The sequence below is a fragment of the Aethalodelphis obliquidens genome, unplaced genomic scaffold (assembly GCF_003676395.1).
Source record: "Aethalodelphis obliquidens isolate GAN/ISIS:26980383/991018 unplaced genomic scaffold, ASM367639v1 scaffold37, whole genome shotgun sequence".
NCBI classification, from domain to species: Eukaryota; Metazoa; Chordata; class Mammalia; order Artiodactyla; family Delphinidae; genus Aethalodelphis; species Aethalodelphis obliquidens.
In genome coordinates this window covers 8,266,033-8,291,562 of record NW_020837981.1, presented here as the reverse complement: position 1 = coordinate 8,291,562, position 25,530 = coordinate 8,266,033, and the positions used below count along the sequence as shown (strand labels likewise).

General features: G+C 43.8%; 1 protein-coding gene across 5 annotated transcripts in view; it reads right to left on the bottom strand.

Moving 5' to 3' along the window:
- KCNMA1 (potassium calcium-activated channel subfamily M alpha 1) overlaps positions 1–25,530 on the bottom strand; it is a 747,896-nt gene that overhangs the window by 178,205 nt on the left and 544,161 nt on the right. For all 5 annotated transcript variants that reach the window (XM_027129781.1, XM_027129778.1, XM_027129780.1 and 2 more), the window contains exons 13-14: positions 25,156–25,225; positions 18,347–18,502 (exon numbers count right to left, since the gene is read on the bottom strand). In XM_027129781.1, the coding sequence (XP_026985582.1) occupies positions 18,347–18,502; positions 25,156–25,225 (226 nt within the window). The remainder of the gene's footprint in view (positions 1–18,346; positions 18,503–25,155; positions 25,226–25,530) is intronic.

Sequence of the window (25,530 nt, the reverse complement as noted above, 5' to 3'; positions counted from 1 at the left end):
TGGGGTGGGGTCTAAGATTCTGCATTTCTAACAAGCTCCCAGGCAACAGGAATACTCCCCGAACATGGACCACACGTACAGTAGCAAAGGTATTCCCAAAGAGAGTGAAGAACACGGAACAAGTATTCTCTTTGAGGACCAGAGAATCAATCATGGCCCAAAGGTTTGAATAAGAGATGCAAAAGGATGCTTTCTACGAGTATCACTAACTATTGGAGTCAGTTACAGAGAAAGCCTATAGATAATTAAGCACAAGATGGGTATCTCAGTGTTTGGGTTGCTGTGCTAATTAGTCTAAACAATATTTCAGGGATCCAGATATATTTACCCAGTTTCTCTCCATTGATCCAATGACCCCAATAATAACTTAGTCTCCCCTTCAATGTGGGCTGTGTAAAGAGAGAACAATGACACAGCTATATTTAATTCAATTAAAGTTTCAGAAAATGGCTATTTGTATCCTTAATTTCTATTTAACTTTTCCATTTTAGGACACAGTGTTGAGTGTGAGGACAAAAATGTTTGCCAACTCAGTCCTGTTTTAGTGACAGCAGATTCTGGATACTTATGTCTCGTATCGCTGTACAATACGGACTAATAAAGTCGAGCCAAAGAGACTAGATTTCATTTCAGAGCAAAGGGTTTCAGCCATCAACTTTTGCTTTCTGGCTGAACAGAGCCAGTCAAGCCGCGAGCATAAATTCTGCTAGTTTTAGGTATCAGGGTGATTGGGAAGCCACATGGGTAGTGAGCCAGGCACCCAAGGTAGAGGCACCCGCTTTATTGTGTATTCGCTGTTACCTGGAAAAATCTCTTGCCGGCTAGAGAATATTTCCACAGGAAGTTAGAAATGACTTGAGATTCCCCTCTGTGGCTTCCTGGAGTGGATTTTAGGCCTCCTCAAAATGACATTTGGTTCAGAGACTGAAAGGGGACAGCTTATAAACTGCTGAGGTGTTTAGCTGGCCTTAGCAGTTTCTTTTTAAGAGGGGCCATGATCCTGAGTGCAGCAGCAATGTAGGAAGCACCGAAGCACATGCAGCCTCTGGGTTCAACTCCCAGCCTCACTGAACGTCCCTGGGCCAGTTGTATAACCTCTCCAAGCCTCAATCCCCTCACCTGCAAAATGAGAGCGACAATAGTACCTACTTCCTAGGAAGACAGATGAAATGAGGTGATCTGTGTAAAACACCTAACATAGTGCCTGGCAAATACCTAATGTTTTCTGAGTGCCTCCTGTGTGATAGGTGCGTGATAGGGGCTTTGGCGGCTTAATCATACTAAGAGGTGGCACTTACTGAGTGTGTACCCTGGAGATGCTCTAGAAATGCTCTATCATAAATAATGAGTGTTGGTGATGGCGATGGTGATGGCGATTATGAAGACATCTCTACCACTCGCACAAGGGAACACAGCCAGTTAGACGTTGGACCAGTGATTCGTGGCTTCCTATTGCTTAGCTGCTACTGGAAAAACCTGGAACATCACTAATCAACAAATGATCCTCTGGACTGAGGAGAAAAACTAAGTACCTTGAGTTTATCCCCAAAAGACAGCAGTGTTCCCTGGAGGTCCTCTCTCCCCCTCCCCTTCCCTAGTGGCCAGCAAGTTCACTCTGAATAGATAGGATGATAAGAGAGAAGTTAGGTATTTGGAGGAACTGACTGTCTCCCCAAATAGGAGAAAGGTCATACGTGGATATAAAGACCCAGCCTGGTCTCCTGAAAGGAGCCCTGAGACAAAACAACTCTGATGGGTAGACTGGATTAGCTACTTCCAATTTCTGGGCTTGACTCTTGCCTACATCCTTCCAGTGGACTCACTAGATTCTACTTTCATCTTTCATCCTCCCTCCTAGCAAATGGCTTTCCTCTTTGTTTGCCAGGTATCAGTTCAGACTGATTCTGAACTGATAACCTGGCATATCCCTGGTCCACCAGAAAGGCGTGCTAATACCCTGATGCTTGTTCAAACATTACTTTTAAAAGTACTTGTTTAACTCGTATTTGGAGTAGAGGCTGAGTGCTGGGTGGGGATGAAAGGGAGAAGAATGACCACAGGTCAGAGCCCTCTATTGCCCTTAGCAATTCAATCCTGGCCCCAATTTTGCATACTCCCCTCAGCAAAAGAAAAGCCTTGCAATTAAGTGGATGTGACTTTTTAGAAGGCAAATTAGAAGATATCTGTTGTTACTTGAACGTGGAGTAACATGTTCAAGGGAACTCATTCCTCCTATCCCCACGAGTTTCCCTAAGTATCCCTTCCAACCACAAACTGTATGCCTCCTGAGAAGAGTTCTGGAAGGCACATTTCCTCCTTCTTGTTGCATTTCTTGGAAGATTTTAGGCCTTGTTATAGTTCAGTATTCCCAGAAAATTGCCAGGATGGTATCCTACAGTTGGTTTAAGATGAGAAGAGAAGAGAAGACGCGTGATAATCCTGCTTGGTCAAGGAGAGGTCTCTCTGTTCCTGTGCCCATTGGTTCTATGAGCAAGTTCAAGCCCACAGTACATATCAATCCTCCAGGCAGGATCCGGGAGGTCACTACGCTCTCTGAGTTCTCCACAGGTAACACAGCCCAGCACACAGCTGTTCTCCTTCCAGGCACTGCCACTGCAGGGCTCTGTCCTGGGCAGGGCTGCATTTGCTGGCTGGACATTCATTACGTATGGAAAAGAACAGCCAGCAAGTCTCCATTCACTGAGAGGCCTGGGAAAAGCCAGACAGGTGCCTCCAGGTTTCACCTGTACATGCAGGTAAAATCTTCTAGCTGTGGCGGTAAGGGACAGGAAGGTTGAGGGACCCAGTGTCACTTAGGCTGATGAACAGTGCTGCTGCCCTAGAAAATGTACTCAGGCAGAAGATTCTACTAATTCTGTATCTCACCACAGAGTTCCAGGGACCTCCCCCAATATCAGTCATTTACAAAGATTTTGGCAACACGAAATTATATGTAATTTACACCACCCTAGAGAGTGGCTTTACATTAGGTTCATCCCTCTGTGTTCTCCCATCAGTGACCCAATCCTAATCCAGTGTCAGATCTCATCACAAATAGAAACCCAAACAGTACCACCAACCCCTAAGGAATAAGAAGGGAGTGACGTACCATCATGTACTGGTAATCTTTCCAACAATCTGCTAGGCTCTTCCACTTTTTACTGTGGGTGGATATGAAGCTCAGAAAGCTTGGGCAAGCAGTGCGAGGTCTTACAACAAATCATGTCCTAATTCAGAGGCTTGCAACACACCCCCAACCCCAGCCTTCCGCCCACTGCACGGCTTCACAACTCCCCTCACACTTCACGAGTGAGGGAGAACAGGAAGGGTGAGGCTGTGCTGGCACATCTGAATAACATAGTGTTCCATGGATATATCTGGACAGGGGGACACCATCCAAGATCTTTGGATGATCAAGTCTAATACCTAATCCAAATTCTGAAAGAGGTACCAAATATTCCTCTTTCACTGATTTTTTCCTCACTAGTCCATTTAAGGAGAAGAAAAAATAACCAACCATTAAGATAAATGGCCTTCTCACTGCCAAACTTTAGCTGAAACAGGAAACCAATAGAAACTCCTTAAGAAATGATATTTATTTTGTCAGTCTAGGAAAAAAAGGAGAAACTAATTAAATCCATTGTCTTAAAGAGCAACACCATAAATATGGAGGCTAGGCATAAACATAGACTTCTCTTTGCAGACTGACCACAACAAAGGGCTTCTGCACCCCCAGGTCAGTGGGCATAGAGCTGTATGTTAGTTTTTGGTGGGCAGAGATACTCTACCTGCTGACACGGTATGGGGGAAAGCGAGGAAGTGATATCTCTCACTTATATAATGTCAATTCATTCCATCCGCTTCCCAGCCTACTTCCCATCCCCTAGTGTACACAAAACACAGCATCAAGGCAGGCAGGACACCCGTATTTCTTAGTACTTGAAACCCTAATCAGTGGGCCTGCATCACTCTCGCTACCGTGGGATACATGTGGCAGCTGATAAAAACTACAAAAATTACACCCAGTTGAAAGGCTTTACTGCATGCCATTTTTCAAGATGGCAGATGGATGCCTAAAATTGATCTCAGCGTCATTTTACAGGTGTCCCAAAGTTTCTCTAAATCAGCCAAATGAGTCTGAAGTGGAAACAGCCACCGCCCATTGTTCTACCAGGAGATGCGCAGGATTCCACAGTAATGCAGCTTGCCAGGTTATGTTATTCATAGTCTCTGATGAAAAGGTGGATTACTTCAAACTCACCCCAAAGAGAGTGATTACTGAATACACTAAAAGGACATGATGATGATGACACTGCCTTAGAGGCAATATTCTCCCTGGTCCAGCTATAAAGGACAAACGCAGAATATTGTTTCTAAAGTGATATCTGGTTTTCGGGCTCTGGATAAAATAGAACAAGGACACTCCACCCTGTGTCTTTCCTTGACTGCATCTATTAAACCTGGACAAAATGCACGGAGCAGCTATTTGAAGTCTCTGAGACAAACGGTAGCAAACAGATTAGGGAAAATGACCAGAATTGGAAGTCCCACCAAATCCGCAGTGAGTTTACCATTGTTTTTGCTCTGGTATCCTCTAACCTGACTTTGAGGAAGCCCAGAAGCTGTAACTGAAGACGAGAATGTGGAAAGACAAAGCCCCAAGAGAAGCTCTCATTCTGGCTCGAAGACCGGTAGAGGCGATTCCTAACACTCAGAGAGAATGGGGACATCATGGTTTGGGTTCTTTTTGCTTTTCTTCTCTTTTCTTGCATCTCCACCCCTAAGACACCCAGTGCCGGCAGTAGCAGCAGTGGCAATGGGAGATAAAAGGAAGCAGGAGAAACTTTTCTGGCAAGAGGGTCTGAGGTCCAAAGATAGTGAGGCAAAGCCCTATTGTTCTTTGTCTCTCTTCGTCCTCCCACTGGTTTGCCCAGGTGAGGACACAGTAGCAGAAAGTGTATAACAAACCAGGGTAGCTAAAGCCCCAGCTTTCTGGTCAGAGGATAAAAAGGAAAACTCCATGGAAGCTCAAATTCCCCTGGAGATCACAGAGAAAGAGGACTTAAGAAAGGAGTCCCTCACAATTACTTATGAACTCCTGGGCTCACCCTGAGCTGTGCAAGGATGAAACTGACCCTACACAGCATATATAGATTTTGAGGACTAAAGCATAATATGAACTGTCACCCAGTATGAGATTGATGTGGGACAGGTCCAAACAGCACTGCCAATGTTTTGAAAATTCAACTCATATTGGAATTACAACCCATAGAAGCTTGGCCACAATTTCAGTCTAAAATAAAACAGGTCATTACATGCCACAATAAAATTATCAGTGTGTTTGCAAGTTTTAAACAAGACCCAGAATTTCATAATAACAAAACAAAGTGTCGAGAATACAATAAAAAAAGTACTTGGCATATGAATAACTAAAAAAAAGAATCTCAACTTGCATACAATGCCTACATGGCACAAACATTAGAATTATCTAACAAGAGCCTAAAGTAGCTATTATAAAATGTTCCAATAACTAAGAACACTTTTGTAAAGAATTAAAAGACAGAAAGCCTTAGTAAAGAAACAAGATAAAAATAATTATGTGAAAATTCTAGAATTGAAAAATATAATAACTAGCACACTCAGGGGACAGGCTCAATAACAGGATGGAGATGAAAAAGGAAAGAAGCAATAAACCTGCAGCTAGATCAATATAAATTGTACAAGTTGAACAACAAAGAAAAAATATTGAAAAAAAATGAATAGAGCCTCAGGGCCCTGTGGTATATTCAAAAGTCCCACATTTGTGTCACAGGAATTCCAGAAGGAGAGGAGAAAGAGTATGGTACAGAAAATATATATGAGGAAATAATGAACGGAAACTTCCCAAATTCTATCAAAGACAAACCTAGAGATTCAGGAATCTCAGGCCCAGCAGAATAAACCCAAAGAAATAATGCTTAAACTCAGTGTAATCAGATGAGAGAAAACTAAAGTCAAAAAGAAAATCTTGAAAGTAACCAGAGAAAACTGACTCATCACTTATAGTTTAACAATTCAAATGACTACAGATTTCTCACCTGAAACAATGGAGGCAAGAAGGAAGTGAAACAACATACTTAAAGTCCTGAAAGAGAAGATTAGTCAACCCAGAATTCTGTACCCACCAAAAATGTCCTTCAGGAATGAAGATGAAATAAAGACATTCTCAGATGAAGGAGAATTGTATTTGTTGCCAACAGACTGATCTAAAGGAATTGCTAAAGGAAGTTGTTCAGACAGAATGGAAATGATTCCAGGGGGAAAGATGGAACATCAGGAATGAAGAGAGAACAACAGAGATGGGAAATATCAGAATAAATATAAAAGACTATACTTCTCTTGAGTTCTTTAAAATACGTTTGATGACGGAAAAGAAAAAGTTATAGCATTGTCTGATGGCGTTTTCAACAACACAAGTATAACAAAAAATGGGGAGGGTAAAGAGACCTATAGGATTACGCTGGTGAATCACTGAATCTAAGTAGACTTGGAGAGTTAAGTAGGTACATGACAATCCCAAGGGCAATCAGTTAAAAGACTACATAAAGTTATATAATAAGAAACACTGTAAATGAAATGAAATCTAAAAATATTCAAAATAACCCAAAAGAAGAAAATAAAGAGGAAAGAGGAGAACTAAAACAGAGAAAATCGACAGAAAACAAATAAAATATTAGATATAATCCAAACATATCTATAATTACATTTTACATAAATAGTCTAGTACACTTTTTTTTTTTTTTTTTTTTTGTGGTACGCGGGCCTCTCACTGTTGTGGCCTCTCCCATTGCGGAGCACAGGCTCCGGACGCAAAGGCTCAGCGGCCATGGCTCACGGGCCCAGCCGCTCCATGGCATGTGGGATCTTCCCGGACCGGGGCACGAACCCGTGTCCCCTGCATCTGCAGGTGGACTCTCAACCACTGCGCCACCAGGGAATCCCCTAGTACACCTTTTAACGAATGGAGATTCACAGAATAATTTTTTTAATTGACCCAACTATAAGCTGGCTATAAGGAAATCACTTAGAATTTAAAGATATATTTTTAGTTTGGTTCAAACAAAAAAATCATGAGAACAGATACATTTTTTTCATGAAAACACTAATCAAAAGAATTATTGGGGCTTCCCTGGTGGCGCAGTGGTTGAGTGTTTGTAGCAAACTACAAACAACTTACATACATCAATTGAACAACTCAAATAAATTAGACTAATTCCTAAATTTTTCAAAAACCTCAAACTGCGGCAACTCACTCAGGATTAAATAAATAACCTAAATAGACTTACAGCTATTAAAGAAATTAAATTAGTCTTTAAAAACCTTTGGGAAAATAAATTGAGGCCCAGATCATTTCACTAGTGAATTCTACTAAACATTTAAGGAAAATATAAAACCAATTCTACACAATCACTTCCAGAAAATAGAAGGGAAAGACTTCCCAACTCATTTTATGAAGTCAACTTTACCCTGATACTAAAGCCAGACAAAGACAGTGTAAGAAATCTATAGAACAATATCTACTCACAAACACAGACATAAAAAATCTTCACAAACATATCAGCAAATCAAATCTATATATCTACCTATAACTATATATATATATATATAGAGAGAGAGAGAGAGAGAGAGAGAGAGAGGGAGAGGGGGAGAGGGGGAGAGAGAGAGAGAGAGAGAGAGAGAGAGAGAGAGAGGGAGAGGGAAATAGATATAGATATAAATAAATCACACTATGACCAAGTGGGGTCTATCTTGGAATGCACAGTGGCTGGTTCAATATTCTCAAATCACTCAGTGTAATCCACCATATTAACAGTGTAAAGAACAAAAACAACATGATTATATGAATTGATGCAGAAGAAGCATTTGGCAAAACTCAAAATCCATTCACAATAAAAACTCTCATCAAATTATTAATAGAAAAGAACTTCCTCAACCTCAGAAGAAGAACATCTACAGAACACCTACAACTAACGTTATACTTCATGGTGAAACAATGAATATTTTCCCCCTAAGAGTAGGAATAAATCAAAGATGTCCACTCTCGCTCCACGTATTCCATATCCTGGAAGAAGTGCTAGCCAGTGTAACAGAGTTAAGGATTCAAGGTCAACATAGAGAAATAATGTGCGTTTCTACGTACCACCAATGAACAACTGGAAACTGAATTTTTAGAAAATGCTACTTACAATATCTCCCCCAAAATGTAATACTTATGTATAAATCTAACAAAAATGTACAGAATCCGTTTGCTGAAAACCACAAAACATTGATGAAAGAAGTTAAAGATTATCTAATAAATGGAGAGACCGCGTTCATGGGTTGGAATCCATGTTCATGGATGCCAATGCTCCCCCAAGTTGGTCTATGGGTTTAACACGTTTCAATCAAAAGAGCAGTAGGAGTTTTTGGAGGTATAGAAAAGCTGATCCTAAAATGTATATGAAAAGGCAACAACACTAGAATAGCCAAAGCAACTTTGAAAAAGAACACATTTGGAGGAATCATATTACCTAATGCCAATTTTAAGCCACAAAGGATTATTCCCGGATCTTAAAACCCAATGGAATTTGTCTGGTTGGATTTTGAACGTACTTGGGGCTGGTAGCTCCTTTCTTCCTTCCATTTTCTCCCCTTTGGAATAGGAATGCCTGTAACTGTTATCTTATGGCTGTCCTACTACGAGAGTTTAGAGGCAGAATACTTGTTTTCTAGTTTTATGGAAATGAGATGCCCTGCAAACACCTTGACTTTAGTCCAGTGAAACTGAATTCAGACTTTTGGCCTCCAGAAAAAGAAGAGAGAAAATCAGTTGTAAGCAACTAAGTTTGTAGTAACTTGTTATAGCAGCCAGAGGAAATTAATACATATGGTTTCATTTCTCTTGGGAAGATACCCAGGAGTAGAACTGTTGGGTCATATGGAAACTCTCTATTTAACATTTTGAGAAATCCCCCAAATTTTCAAAATTAAAAACCTTATCTGGAAAAGACAGTGTTAGAAATTTTCCTTTCTTCCTCTTCTTGGCATTGTTTAACCCTCTGGATTGCACGTCCTCTTACTGATACGACCCCCCGCCCCCGGCCCCGATTGGAAATCTACCATACTGCATTCTGATCCACTTGCGCCCTCCTTCAGAGGCTTGGGACTATCCTTTTGAGCTTTCTTACGTTCCCCCTCAGCAAATAGGTCATCATCTCCCTCCCCTGATCCACTGCGGCACTTGACTTGAGCAACAAATTCTCCCACGTGACAAGGCATTACGGTCTAGGGAAAACAACAGTGCCTGGGTCTTTAAGGCACCATGGAGGGAATGGGTGCAGAGGTAAGAATTTCCCACCTTTGAAAAATGTCTTAATTTTTATAGCATGTAGTTTGGCATGGTTGGAGAAACCTAGGATACTACTTTTACAAATATTGCAAAGTGAATTCTGTTCTTAGAAGCTATTGATTTGAATACAAAACTAAGTAGTGTTCATATTTGAGACATTTCTCCAGGGGAAGCAACGTGTAACAGTGGGGAAAGCACTGAGCTAAGAACCCAACGATCTAGCATCATCATGGGCCTTGCTCTATCAAATCCCGTCCAGCATCATCTTCTATTTCCTCTTCTCCTATTTCTTCCTACCCTACAGGGGAGAAAGGGTCAGAAATGCCAGCTTCTCCGCATTAGGCACATTTCCCAAATGATACTCGATACCTGTGTACCAAATGGAAATAATTTAAGTTAAATGCATAGCTTATAAATTCTAAAGTGCTACGCACACTTAGAGTGCTATGATAACTTTAAAGATCTCGACAAAATATCTCCCTTATCGAACCAATGGTGGTTTCTCACTTTGCACCCCCTAGATATGTAGAATGGCCACCTCAGAGTTCCAGGTTCCTCATCATTATTCTGGGCATAGATTTCTACTTGGTATCACTTTAGGGCAGTGATAACCAAGAGCTTTAATAAGGGAATCTGAGATTTTATTCCTAAGAGTTTAATAGCATTTTGAGATTTTTGCTTGAAAAATCACTGATGGTGGGTAGCACCCATAAAACCTAAGTTAGAAGTTGTAAGGGGGCGGGGGAAAGGCCAGGTGGATGCACTGCTGCGCTCAGAACTGCACTCAATTAATAAAAGGCCAATAATCTCTGAAAGAGCTCATTCTGATGTTGGACCAGAGGCTTGGTCAAGAGGGCTTTCCTTCACATTAGTGACGCTATCCTGCCAGCTGATAAGAGCCAGGGAGAGCGGCAGCTTCTCCTGGGTTTCACACTGAGTCCCGGCCACTGCAGTTCCTGTGGCTCCATCCTTAACAGGCACAGGGCTTTGTATATTATGTAATCTTTCTGTGTTGCTTCCCCTTTGTTCAGTCCTTGCCAGGAGCCAAATAAAAGAATCCATATGTGATTACAGTTATAAAACCAAAAGGAAAATATTAGACAAAAATATAACATTTTGGGGTTTCTAAGTTTGTTTTACCTTTAATGCTAGGCAGACAGTTTACACAAATCATTTTGCTGCAAAGTAAAGAATAATGAATTAAATGTGTTCCCTGTCACCATCAATCATGTATGTTTGCCTTTGATTGACCAAACATATAAGACACATGAAATGACTTTCTAATCATGTTAGGGGGAGGAAGGGAGGGAGAAGGGGAGAAGATGGGGAAGGGGAGTTTCAACCTTTTTTATTTTATTCAGAAATTCCACTGACATTTTCTGGCAATTTTCTAACATGCTGTATGGGCTTCTCTTTGCTAATAATGTTTGCCTTGAGAATTTGTAAAGGTCTGAGAACTCTTTAATTCAATGTTCTAGAAATTACCAGGGCCAGAGGAGAACAGAATCCCTGTTCATAGTTCATGGATTAATTCTTTCTTCATTTGAAATCGCTTTCAGGGAAGTTGCTCTACGTTCAGGTGGGCGTTAGTCATCTTGGGCAGAGTCAAAGGCGTCGGTCGGGGGAGGCAGACAGAGCCCCTGATCTAATGAGATTCAAGCAGTAAGGAAAGGGGATGCACAATGATGTTGACCCAAATGGGATACTGAGGTTTAGCAAATTCATTTCAATCCATGGCTGTTTATTTTGATTTGTGAATTTAAACAACACACTGACTGGATTTTCTGGCAATCGAAATGGTTTATAACCAAATCTAACCAACCTCCACGCACCCTCGCCAAGGACTATAAAGCTTTGCATTTCAAGTGTCTACATGGAGTCAAAGCTCTTTAATTTGGCAAAGGAACCACGTACAGTAGCAAAGGAAGAAGGTTTCAGCACCAAAATCACCCCAAATTGTAAGTCCCTGCTGGTCCTGGCCCCACCCAGCTGTCTGCGATAAAGGCTGGTCACGCCAGGCTCCAGCCATTCATTCATTCATTCGACATGCGTGTATTGAGGACCTCTTATGAGTCAGGTGCTGTTCTAGGCATCGGGAATACAGCAAGCAGCTCTAGGCTTCAGAGTGCTTACAGTGTCTCCGGGAAAAGAGGCAATTAAAAAATGCCGTGCAGAAAAACCAAGCCAGGAGAGTCGACAAGGATGCGCATGTGTGGGGTGTGGCGGGACAGGGGATGCAAATTTTTAACATGCAATTTTGATGTTTTTTCACATGGAAACTTTATTCACCCCATGAAGCCTAAGAGAACATCTAGATCATTCCTAGAGAATCTGGTGAAGGCGGACATCTACTCCCCGTAGGGACCCTCAGAAGTCCCAGAGAAATCTATGAGTTTGGTCACTTTCTTCTTGATCGTCCTATATTTGCCAGGAAAACTGCTGATTCATAAAGCATCCCTTTATTACAGGTATACCATCTTCATAGACTGGAGAACTCAACATTTTAGAGATGTCAATGCTCCCAAGAAAGCCCCAAAACAGACCCACACATACACTGCCATCTGGCTTTAAAAACAGGGACTGCGGGGTTACTAATAATATACTGTTTCTTAATCTGGGTCCTGGTTACATGAGGGTGTGAGTTTGTAAATACTTAATAAGCTATCCATTTATCAGATGCACACTTTTGTTTGTATATTATACTTCAACTAAAAGTTTGCTTTTAATCTCTTTTTTCAAAATGCAATTCTAATGTTTTAGAAAAAGTTCCCCCTGAGAAATTAACACTGAGCAAGGATATGAGGGATTCGCTGGAGGGAAGCCATGCAGCTACGTAGGGGAAGAGCACTTCAGGCAGAGGGAACAACAGATGCAAAACTCCTAGACTAGCTAAATGGAGTGTGGATGATGTCTAGGAGCAGAAGAGCATTTAGGAGATGAGGCCAGTGGGGTCACAGGCCCCCGACTGCTTGAGACCTATAGATGTTTGTAAGAACTTTATTCTGATGAGATGGGACATCGTGGAGAGATTTACGTGGAGAGGGGTGACGGTATCTGCCTCATGCTTGAGAAGGATGCTGTAATGAGAACAGACTGGAAGAGGAGAGGGATAAGGGCAGAGCAGGGAGGCCAATTAGGATGCTGGTATAATACTCTAGGAGATGGATGATGGTGGCCTGGATCTGATAGTAAAGTGAAGGTAGTGAGAAGTGCTCAGATTCTGGGCTTATTTTCAAAGTCGAACCAAGTGGATTTTCTGCTGAGTTGAATATGGTACGTGAGAGGAAGAAAGGAGCTAAGGTGGAATCCAAAGGCTTTAGTCTGAGCAATGGGAAGGATGACCTTGCCAACAGTGCAATGGGAGAAGACCAGGTTTACAGAGAAAGAACAGGAATTCCATTCTGGATAGGTTAGGTCTCAGAGGAGATGAAACATTCAAATAAAGATGTTGAGTAGCAGTTAAATAAATGATACCGGGATCGGGTTCTGGATAGATATATAAATCTGGGAGTCATCTATATATCTAGGACTCCCGAGAATAAACGAGATTACTGAGGAAGTGAGTATAGCTGTAGTGGGAGCAGCTCTCCACTGACACGGGATGTCTGTAGAAGCCCACTGTCATGATACCATTTGTGATCAGGGTGATCACATTGCCCTTCAGTATGGAATAAGCAACAGTCTGCATCTCACTATCTAACTTACACCATGTGGATTTACTTTGCAGGCAAACCCTCTACTCTGGCACCGTTAGCATTTCCTCCTGGAGCAGAAAGCCACCTAGATCCCAGCCTTATCAGGCGGAGCCCCGGCCCCGTTTCAGAGATTCTGTCACCCACCACTCTCCCACTCCACACAGGGTTGATCCCTGCTTCTAACATGCTTCCCTCATCTAGATGAATGTCTCTGGTCTCCAGAGCTTATTACACCCATTAGCCAATAAGAATCGCTTGTTATCCCCCAGAAGCACCTACTTAAGCCAATTAGCTTCACCCCGTGAATAAAGCAGAGTGTAATGTCATTTCCTTCTTGAGAGCCCAGTTCATTTTCCCACCTTAACTCATCCCAGCCTAGGCTAATTCCTCACCTGTCTTGATGCAGTGACCTCTGCTGTTATAGAGCTGGCCAGAGAGAAAGGCCAACAAAACCCACAGGATGGGGCTGTGCAAACATGTGCCCATACATCCCAGTCACAACAGAAGCTTCCTGAAACTTATGAGTGCCTCCTATAGCCATAAGGATGACGGTGTGATTAGCACACTGCTTGCAATACGGTAGGTGCCTGGGGAATCTCTACTGAATCAATATTTCCCATAAAATAAGCTACAGAAAGTTAGGAAGGTACACTCAGGGACATACTTGGAACCAGTGTACCTAGTTTAACACGTGAGTTTGTCAATTCCAAGCTTTACATCCTCACACAAGTTGCTGCACTTCCCTTAACCCACAGTGCCTGCCACTATAAAGAGGTGATAATAATAATGCCGGGTTTGGGCGGGATCATTGTGAGAATTAAATGAGATGATGCCTATACAGCACTTAGCATAGGGCCTGACACTAAGTTAGAACCCAGTACATTCTAGCTGTTATTAAAGAGTCTTGATTTCTGTTTCCAGCTCCTAAACCATAATGTTTTAATACATGCATATATACAAACACACATATGCACATAGACATAACCCAAAATAAAGGGACTAAAAACAATTCCCTTGGCTACAATTAGTGCCAGGACTCTGCATTGCTGACAGTTTATCACAATATGGTAACAGCAATACTGAACAAATGGTTTCCAGGTCCAGCAAAGTCCACCTCAACCATGATACAATCTGAATAAGATGGGCCTGATTTCCCTAGTGCTTCCCCATTCAGAAATAGAAAATGTGATGGAGGGGACTGTGCTGTGATCAATATTAAGTAAATTTCACCCATAAATTCCAAATCTTGTAAAATAGGGAAAAAATACAAGAAGTGTATCATGTACTTCCTCCAATTTCATAATTGATTTATTCAAACAAGAAATAATTATGGAGTACATACCATTTTCTAGGCTGTCTGTGTGTGTGTGTGTGTGTGTGTGTGTGTAAAATGGTAGATTAGCAGAGTTAAAATCGTTGGCGATCCTGAGAACAATTTATTCAATAAATGTGCTCAATTTGAAGACTCAGTGTGGATTGAAAAGAAATTTTAAGAGTTTATCATCCTCTAAAACACATAATACCCACACACATAATTTAGCATGTCCAAGGACAGCTAATCCTAGTAAAAGTAACAGCACAATTCACAAAGACGGCAGGTCAAGCCCCAGCTTGAAACCAGATATGGTGAAGACAAAGTTAAATATTACATGGTAAAACTCTAAAACCAAAAAAAAAAAAAAATTTTTTTTTAAATCAGTGGATCTTAAATTACATCCAAGTGAGGATGCCACGGAGAGATACATGCGGTCACTTATTCACGGATGAGGCAATGACTGATCGGCTAATAAATAAGTTCCTTGTCTTGGTCTTTCCAGAAGACATTAGGAATATTCTCACTTGAACCTGACAGGCGGGTGGTAGGAGATCAGGTATCGGTCAATGAACAGGATGTTCTGGGCCTGGTTGATAACGTAGATGGTGACAGGTCACAGCAATCAGGGCATTTGCCTGCACTCCTTCAAGGCATTCAAGGGCGAGAGCTGGGTGCTGCTGGACAAAATGCTTCACCTGTTTCATGAGCAACAAGCTGCTGGGCCACAGGACCCCTGAGTGGCCAGCCTGAGCCTCTTTCATAAAGGTATTGTCTGTAAGGTTAGCATGGATTTGTTAAACAAACCCCAGAACACCAGAAACCGCACAGGTCATGTCTTGAAGGTTAAGTGGAGCAAAGGACGAAGAGCCAGCGACAAGTCTTTAATAGTAATTAGGAATTCTTAAGGAAACTTAAGGAAATCCTTACCCCCAAAGATGTGGGCTAAAATTATAAATAGATTCCCAAAAAGTTTAGATCAATTCAGAGCTAGGCTTTCAGGGGCAATGACTTGGCGCCCTGGGGCAAAAGTGACCACGCTGAAAGGATAGACAGGTGCTCCCCCGTATTTCCTGGTACCTCAGGGCTGGGTCTCTTTGGTAGCTTCCATGTGTCAGTAGTCCCTGTCTCCTTCATAGAACCTTATTACCCTCACTGTCAGTCTTGCTTTTTGGTCTCATGCATTCTAAAAGCCTGGTGGACAGTCACTGTGATATATCACCCCTGTTTCAGTCTTGTTCTTTCTTCTTTCAGCAGGGGCAGAGCACCATGTATTCTCTAGGAGTAAAGAACAGATATCATACCTGCCCAGGGCCAGGGAGAAGATGAGCTCACACTCCACCTCTGGCTTCCAGAAACACTAAGCATTCTCAAGGGACCAGATGCTGTCAAAGCCTCATCCCACCGCTTTCCATCCTAACAGGCCTGCCCATCCCCATGGAAGTGCTGATGAACTCCCTGCTGTAGGACACACTGCTGTAGGACACGTGGTAGGGGACAGTGGGGAAGGAAGCCATTTCTGCAGACAGTTATCCATGTATAGATTCCCTTTTCCATTCAACACCCCAAATAAAAATAAGTAAAGGCTTTGTGATCCCTAGAAGGGGAGCTAATATATAAAACATGCCAAGGAGAGCATCATTATGGTGTTTATTATGACCTAAAAGAGACAAGGGTCTGGATTTGGAGAGCACAGAGAGGACACTACAGAATGGGGAGCACGTGCTTTCAATTGTCTCTATCTCAAATGAAAAAAAAAAATATGAAGGGAAGCCTTGTTATTTCCAGGTCATGTGCCTTGGCAAATTCCAACACAAAGATCACCTGAATGTCAAAAGGCCATATTCAGAGAGCTACCTCCAAACATGGAGGACTTGGTTCCGGACAGAAAGAACATGGTAACATAACCCTGGGAGGGAAATGTGTTTTGAGTTACACCAGGGCCTGGCTGGGCCTCTCCCACAGGCCCTCCTAAACAGGAACTTGGCAGTGGGATTAGCTGGGCTGGAGGGGACGTCCTTGGCTACAGAGGTGAGGCCCTTCAGGGTCTTGAGGAAAGTTGGACAGAGGTTCTTTCTCCCTGCTGGTAATAACACTGAAGAATCAGCATCACATCCATTTTATTAATTTTCTTGACAGGCAGCTCTAGTTTCCAGGAAGGCACCACAAAATCAAAACATACGCATGTCAAGTGCCCCATGTGTGGCGGGGCCCTGCCAAGGCCATGTTCATCAACACCAGGAAGCACAGCCCAAGTCCTCAGACATGTGCTGGTCCTGTGGGTAAGCCCCTGCTGGAAGAAACCCCCGGAGCTTGGCTGGACGAGCCAGCGGAGCTCTCTTGGTGACAGTCCTTTATCCTGGCCTGGGCTCCTCGTGTTGAATATAAGGGCCCTGGAAGACACCAGGCTGCCTCTCTGGCTTTCGGGCTTGTCTCTAAGTCCAGCCACAAAGACCTTCCTGCCGCCTCCTTTTGCCTACATTCAGCTGTATCCAGGCAGGGGACTGGCAGCGTGAATTAAAGAAGCCATTTAAAGGCAAGCCATGTCCTTATTTGTGAGCTGGGTCTGAGCCAGGAGTTCTGCGGAGTCGAGGTCTTTGGGCATATAGTAAGTAAAGAATTTTTTAATCAAGGCACCCATTGCTAAAGTGATTGAACGGACTCCAAAACAATTTGTTCTTTTACGTAGACTAATGTTAACCATAAATTGGCTAAATAATGAGGTGGGTACAGAGGGTGAGGACCTAGAAAGAAATCCTGTTTTAAGTCACACAGCTTATGGATGCCAAGGGTGAGCCCTGACATGGAGTCAGTTCATCACCTGCATTTTCATCCTTCCCACGCATCCCTCTCACTGCAGCCAGGGCCATTTCCTCAACCTCACCGAATAACTTACTGCCGGTGGTGGACACAGCAACAATGGCAGCAAAAGGCTGGAGATCTCACACCTTCGATTTCAGAGTTTCTGGCCCCTCTGCAGGATCTCCCGGTGACACACTCATTTCCCACCTCAACCACTAGTAATTCAGGAAGGGGAATGTAAATAAATGAATAACAGGGAGGGGAATATAAGGCCAGATCCTGAGCTAATGGCCACCAACGCCAAATCAGGGAGGTCCAAACGACACAGGATTTACTGCACCGGTTTGCTACCTTGACTGTCTAGGCTGAGCAATCCAAGGATAAGGAACGGTGTCATCACTAAGAGCTCCAAAAGCCCTCTTAGTAGGGTCCTGGACCCTCAACCTGATGTCCTGGAAACACTCCTGGCCTGGCCTATGAGGACAGAGTTGGGTCTTTCTTTGTCTGAGTTGGTCCAGTGGGCAGGGGCCACTTTGGAGGGGCTGAGCAGCCAGCCCTGTGGGGTGAATCGCTGACCGGGGGATGAGCATATCCAGACCGCCTGTCTCACGGTGTAAAGGGCCCCGCTGCCCACGACTCAGTTAGTTCCTCCTCTGACTCTCCATTCAAACAACCATGGCATGTCAGCCCCGCCGGCCTCCTTGATTGTGCAGAAATAAATAAATGAATTATGTTGTTAGGGTTTGGGCTTCGGCACAAACACATGGTCTGCATTTCTCTGCACAGTGAGAGGTCCACCAGCCACTTGATGTACAAGAGCAAAAGGATAATTCTTTTCTTTAGGCGCTCTGGTGCCATATGGAATGTATATAAATCATAGCTTTGTTTTAACAGTGGAGACTTTGTTGATAGATAAACATGTGGTTTATCTAAAAAAAAGAGAGGATTGTGCTTTGAACAATCATTTAATGGCCGTGGATGTGCTAAATAAAAATAAAAACATAATTTTGAAAGAAGCTGGCCTCGTGCCCAAATCTGTAACAAGGAACTTCTCCTTAACCAAAGTGGTTAAAGCCCGCCGATCTGTTTTGAGTTTAAGCTGTGCTCTCTACTCAACCCCACGACAAATTGAATCCGGGGCTAATGTGCTCTAATAGGACGAGACGTTACCTTTATGAATGACCTCATGGAGAAGAGGTTGGCAAGCATGGTGGAGAGGCCTTGAGCCAGGCAGCTCTGGGCGATGAACCCCAGCTTCAGCTCTGCGAGGCAGATTGCATCATCCCCCTCTTTCCAATTCCAGCTCGGGATGTTTAGCAGATGGGCCTGCGGAAACAAAAACAGGTATGAGACCTTTCTTCGTTAAATGTTCAATTGGTTAAAGTCTCCTCTGGGAAATGCAGCATTGCCCAACAGCTCAGGGTCGCCCAGACTCAGCCTTCCTTTCCCTTGCCTGGGTCTGGTGTTTCCTGTTTTATCCACCTCTTCTGTTCATCAGACTTCAGTCTCTCTGGAATATTGCTTCTGTACCTACCAAGCCCAGGTCCTCCCCTCGCGTTTGTCATTGAGCCAAAGAGACTCCAGAGGGAATTTCCTCTTGTGACAGACACGTCAGCCCGTGCTACTAGGATGTCTGGCTAGGTTGCTCTAAACTGGCTCCTCAAAAACCCTTAAGACTGCCAGACGCCTGGGTATTTTAGATGTCGTTTTTTGTCTGCCTTCCCAGAACGCCTGCTCCATGGCTCCCAAGCTTGAGTGGGCATCAGGATCACCTGAAGGGTTTACACTAACGCCAACTGTCGGGCCTCCCCCACAGGTTCTGATTCTTTGGGGGGAGGGGAAGGCTGGAGAATTTGCATTTCTCACAAGTTCCGAGGTGACGCTGAGCTGCTGAGCTAGCAACCACATTTCAAGAAGCCCTGCCCTAAATCATCCGGCACATCACAGTGGAGATGTGTTACAATCTCTTGCAGATGGACTGATCCTACTCAACAGTGAGGTCAGACCCTGCGATGAGGACCCAGAGGCATGTTCATCCAATTATTTTTAAGTGGCAGGAAGCAGAGAGTCAGAGATGATACAGTGGATGAAAGAATCAAGCTTCGAAAGTTCTCCAGAGTTGGAAAAATGGGCAAAAATCATCAAGATTTAAAAGAACTTAATATCAAATACAGCATTTAGGTTAAAAGAAAAAATCAATTGTTTAAATCCAAAATGTGAAGCCCTGACTTGGCAGACATGAGGGGACAGGAGAAAACACAAAACAAAACAAAAAACCTTGTGTGTAACTAAAACTCCCCAAAAGAAGTCAATCTCATGACAGATTACAGAAAAAGCCGGCGCTAGCTTGTTAGAAATGGTCTTCAGATCATGGGAAATACAAAGGTTTCCTTCTGTTGTGAACTGGTCAGGCTAGTTCCCTGGCGCTTGATCTAGTTGTGACAGTCAGATTTTAAAAGGGAAATTGATAACTGAATAACCCCCCGAGAAAAATGACAAGCATGAGATGAGACGTGGGTTCTAGAAAACATCTTTGGAGGAACAGTGAAGAGAGCCAGCAGCCTTTGGTCCGAAGAAGGGCCCCTCCTCCAGGGAGACAGGATAGTTATCTGTGAACACTTCGGGTGCTGCTATGATGAGGAGAGATTAGACTTGTCTTGCTTTGTTCCAAGTGCCAGAATTAGGAATGACTGGTGTGTATTACAAGAAAGCACTTTTAAAGCTTGTTTTATAAAGGAAATCTCTAAGGATGTAATTTGTCTAAAAAATGGAGAACGCTGCCTCCAGAAATGCAAGGTCTCTTTCCCTCAAACTCAGTGCGTGTTTCTCCAAGTCTCAGTAGATAGACTGTTGCTTTGCACCGGAGGCTGAGTCAGAGCCCTTCGAGGCTCCTGCTAGTGCCAAGACTCTATGACCCTGAAATGACTGTTTCTCTCCACGTGTCAGCAAGCGCAAGGAGCATGAAGGAGGTATATATGCAGGACAATATACGACAGGTGTGCTGCCAGGAGGAGATGGGAGGCTCCACTGTGGAGCCAAGACCAAGTGCAATGGCTCTGTGCTTGGCTTTCAGAAATACCACTCTCGCGGAATTCCCTCTTGCAAAATCCTGTTCTGTAACAATCTTGTGAATCCTAACCCGGCAGTGTTTACTCCTGGAAGATTCTCCCTGATGAGAGCTGTTAAAATAGTCCCATGTGTGGGCAGGAGCAGATGGGAATTTCTGTCAAGCTGAGTATCAGAGACCTTCCCACATCACAGACTCAATTCCAGCAATTAGCCCTGCCCTGTATCCCATTTCTCTCCCTACCCCTCACTGGCTTAAGAAGGCCACTTTTCCCCTTTACTTCCCTAGCATCGTAGGGAATACATCAGGCTAAGTGGAGAAATACTCATTTGCATGAACGTCATCTGCGAAGAATGAGGAGAAATTAAATGTAAGTCATGAACAAGTAAATCATCAAGTGTAAAAGGAGATTTGGGTGGTCCAAGCCCCAGACAGACACTATGTAACCTTCATGGCAACTTCAAATAAACAAACAAATCTTTTTAAGATGGTTTCTCACATCCCCATATGCCATCCAGGGTATGAAGTCTAGGATTTTATGTCTTGGGTCCCTCATGTACCCATCTGGTATTGAGTTCCTTAGACATATTTTACATGTTATTACACAGAAAAGTCAAGTTCGTTTCATTTCTCAGCTTCCTCTTTTGGCCACCGTATCTTTCCCAATCGTGGGGCAGGGAGCCGCAAGGGACATGCCAAAGGCTGGAAGGTCTGTGTGCACCAAACAAAGAAGGGTGACTGACCCAGGAACTCAACTTGTTCGTTTCTGGCAACTCTGTCCTTTTTCATTTGAGGGAACTTTGGGTCCAGTGTCCAGTGGAAGACGCCAGTGTTACTACATAGGAGTCTAGAGGCAAATCCTCTCATCTGGAGAACCAGCCCTGCTAAGGCAGGACGAACAGGACTGGGGCTTCCCTCTGTTTGAGACGAAAGGAACGTGCAAACAGGCTGTCCTGGAAACCAGGAGAGATGAATTCCAGCCCCAGGGCCATCTCTCACTACACATGCAACGTTAGGGAAGCTGCCATGAGGAAGAAAGAAGGTTGTCTCAGAGAAAACACTTCAACACTCCTGCTCAAGTGTAAGGGTTTACAGTGAGAAAGCTCAAAGAACTTGCATCTCCGTTCGGCCACTGGGACTTGGCTTCAGGTCAGAGACAAAGACCTCTTTCTGTAGAGTCTGCTAGGAACATTTTAAAAGTCCACTAACAGCTAGGTCATCAGGAGTGAACCTTTCCAAGATGTCCCAAACCATTCTTTCCTTCAAGAGTTTTAAGCCATCTGCGCTCAAATCAGACAATGCCCCTGTGCCGTGTCCTTTCCATGCTGGGAGATGGTGAGGCTGAGTGTTTCTCTCCCTGAATTCTACTGGGGGTAAACAGATCCACTTTGGAGAACCTCCATCCTTCTGTAAGTCCTACTCAGAGGAACCACAGTTTGGCTCAACAGCCTGTGGCTCTACTGAATGAGAAGGTGGCAGTTTCAGCAGTTCTGTCTCTTAGCTCACTGGCTGCCCAGTGACCATGAGTTGTACCCATCAGAGACGCTCTGAGACAGAGCTTAGACCCACGGTCTGCCGTCACACTGGGATACTAAAACGCACAGATGGTCAAATGAGGACTAAATGGGATAATGGATGTCAAAACTCTTTTAAAACCCTAAAATATGACACAAGTGTCTGAGATTATTATGATGACAAACTCAGAACGAGTTTTATATGGAGAGAAAGAGGACAGCTTCCCTACATCCCTCTAGGTCCTAGAATAGCACCATCGTTAGATCACGGGGGATTGAAATTCTTTATCTTTTAAATCTGATATCCAATTATGGAATTAACTATCCTTTGGAATATGCTGACAGGGATATAAGTGTACATGTATGTACCAGGTTTTTTCCTGAAAGCAAGTTTTAATGGATGGAGATCTCTGGGCATCTAGTCATGGGTACAGAGAAAGTGCCAAGAGAGAAAGAAAAATAATATTGTTAAGGGTAGATAGGATCTTAAAAACAGCAAAATTAAATCAAAACTACAATGCGATATCATCTCACATTGGTCAGAATGGCCATCATCAAAAAATCTACAAACAATAAATGCTGGAGAGGGTGTGGAGAAAAGGGAACACTCTTGCACTGTTGGTGGCAATGTAAATTGATACAGCCACTATGGAGAACAGTATGGAGGTTCCTTAAAAAACTAAAAATAGAACTGCCATACGACCCAGCAATCCCACTACTGGACATATACCCTGAGAAAACCATAATTCAAAGAGAGTCATGGACCACAATGTTCATTGCAGCTCTATTTACAATAGCCAGGACATGGAAGCAACCTAAGTGTCCATCAACAGATGAATGGATGAAGGAGATGTGGCACATATATACAATGGAATAGTACTCAGCCATAAAAAGAAACGAAATTGAGTTATTTGTAGTGAGGTGGATGGACCCAGAGTCTGTCATACAGAGTGAAGTCAGTCAGAAAGAGAAAAACAAATACCGTATGCTAACACATATATATGGAATCTAAAAAAAAAAAAATTGGTTCTGAAGAACCTAGGGGCAGGACAGGAATAAAGACACAGACATAGAGAATGGACTTGAGGACATGGGGAGGGGGAAGGGTAAGCTGGAACAAAGTGATAGAGTGGCATGGACATATATACACTACCAAATGTAAAATAGATAGCTAGTGGGAAGCAGCCGCAGAGCACAGGGAGATCGGCTTGGTGCTTTGTGACCACCTAGAGGGGTGGTACAGGTAGGGTGGGAGGGAGATGCAAGAGGGAAGAGATATGGGGATATATGTATATGTATAACTGATTCACTTTGTTATAAAGCAGAAAGTAACACACCAGTGTAAAGCAATTATACTCCAATAAAAATGTTAAAAAAAAAAAACAGCAAAATTGTAAAGCAAGGTGAAGAATGTCTATTTGCAGTTCTCAAGGAATGAGATGACAAATAATGACCAGTAGACTTCCTGTTCCTTCTCTGCAGGACAAAAATGAAATGATAAAGAGCCCTGTAACAAAGTCACCATGTCCCTTTCACTCTCACACATCTTAAAGGACAAAGTCTCATAAGTGACTCTTCCCAACTCTGGAACCCAAATAGATTGGCGTGGCTCTAAACAAAATGCGTTTTAAGCAAATAACCATGGGTCGGTTGACGTCTTCATCACTGTTTCTGAATAATGATAAGGCAGACGTTTGTGAAAGATGTTCGGCTTGCTATGATAAGCTTGCTATGATCGTGTGAATGCTGACCAGTGCCATCTGGATCCTAGGTCCGTGGAACTACTTCTGAGTCTGACAAGACTCACAGAGCTGAAATCCTCCTTAATTCCTTGAAGATGCTGCATTAGCACTCATTGGAAGGAGAAAAAAAGGAACTGACATCCCTTTCTAAACATACAACATTAATTTTCCTATTCAATCTAAATGCAGCCCCAAATCTAAACAACACCTAAAGCACTCCCACACTAAACGAAATTTCAAATCACAAAGGAAAGAGGGAGAGTTCCTTGCCTCGGGAGCTGTCACCGGCCACAGCCCTGCTCATAAAATTCACCTCCCCCTACCAAGGCTGCTGGCAAAGAACTTCTCCAGTTTGATGCCGGTGAGTTACCAATACCCTCACTTTCTCTCTTCAGTGTCCTGGGTTTTCCAGAGACGAACAGGACACTGTGACCTTGGGTGCCCACCACCCAACCCACTGGCTGGAGCGTGGCACAGCCTGCAGTGGAGCCACCTGGGAGGGCTGGGCAGCAGCGGGCGGTGGGCAGCAGCCCGAGCGGCAGCCCAGTCACCAACAGCAGGCTCCACAGTCAACAATGCCTCCGATGGGCTTCCACACGGCGACATGGGGCAGCGCTTGCCAGCAATTAAGAAATAATGGCGTGGCACTGGCGCATTTGGCAGAAGGGAGTCCTCTCTGGGCCACCGGACTGCCTATTTCGTAGGGAATATGGCGCATGAGATGGGACACACGCTCACTCACAACCCAGCAGGGAGTGATTCTGTCCAGACAGGACACCTGGTGGCAGGTACTGAGCAGCCTCTGGTCTCTCATAACTGGTTCCATGTCAAACACAGAAAGGTGCCACCTCCCCTCCCCCAAAGCTGTTTTCCTGGGAGGCTACTGATGGCCGAGCAAAGGAGCATTGCCTTTGAATGAGAGACAGGACTCTGGTTTACGGAGAAATAACCACGAGGGAAACAGCACAGACTCCAACATTTGTTTTCTTCCTGATCTCCCTGTAAACTGTAACACTAGGAAAATTCCTTTATGTTTAATCTCTGGATAGCCAACTATTTTCCTAAATTCAACGGTGCAAATTCTCATCTTGAATTTCAGGATGCGGTTTTCCACATTCTCCACCCAGTGCGTGGTCTGTCCCGCCAAGTTCATCTGGTCTCAGATAGAAAAGTGCTCACTTGCCTGGGACACTCTACACCTTGACTGCAAAATCCCTGAGGGCACAGAACAGGGCTTCACTATTTCCACCGGGACTGGGGGGCTGTGGGTGAGGCCCAGTGTTGACCACATAGTAGTACTCAATAAATACCCATGGAAGAAATGAGTGTGGCACATAAGAATTCGAAGTTGTTGCAATGGGATCTAAAGACACATCAATATTTCTGAACCTAGGGGACCAACAGATGCTTCCTGAACGAATGAGTCAATACGTGAAGGAGTTTCCCTCCAGTGCCCAACTGCAAACGAGGTGTTTGGACTGAAGAAACGTCCCAGGGAGGTTTTTGCCCACCACTCCTCTTTACCCAGGCCTTTGGATTGCATTGGTGTGTGTGCTCGTGCATGTACGCACATGCGTGTGTGGCTGTCTGGGAAGGGGGAAGAGCCTGGACCCCCGTGTGCATCGCTGAGCCTGTGACAGGCTCTCACTGCCCTACCTTGTTATGATACTGCAGCATCTGAGTGATTATTCTTATCTTCGGGTGGTAGTTCTTTATGGAGATGACTCTGAAAAAGAAAAGAACAAAAGCTGAGCCAGGGTGTGCCTCACCCTTGGAGTCTGATGGGAAGATTAATTTGATTACATCCAAATGGAGTGAATGTAGGGCCAGCAGCCTGGACCTTCAGAGAGGTTGCAGCCACTGGGCTAAGTTACACTGTGTTTCCACTGCCATGTCCCGTGGTCATGTGAAAAGGAAATCACAGGAGGGCCACAGGCCATGTCCTAGGCATAAAAGAAGAGAGAGGTCCCGTGGTGTCTCGGTGATGGCATGTGTGTACCGGGCATGGGGGTTCTGGAGCAGCAGTCACGG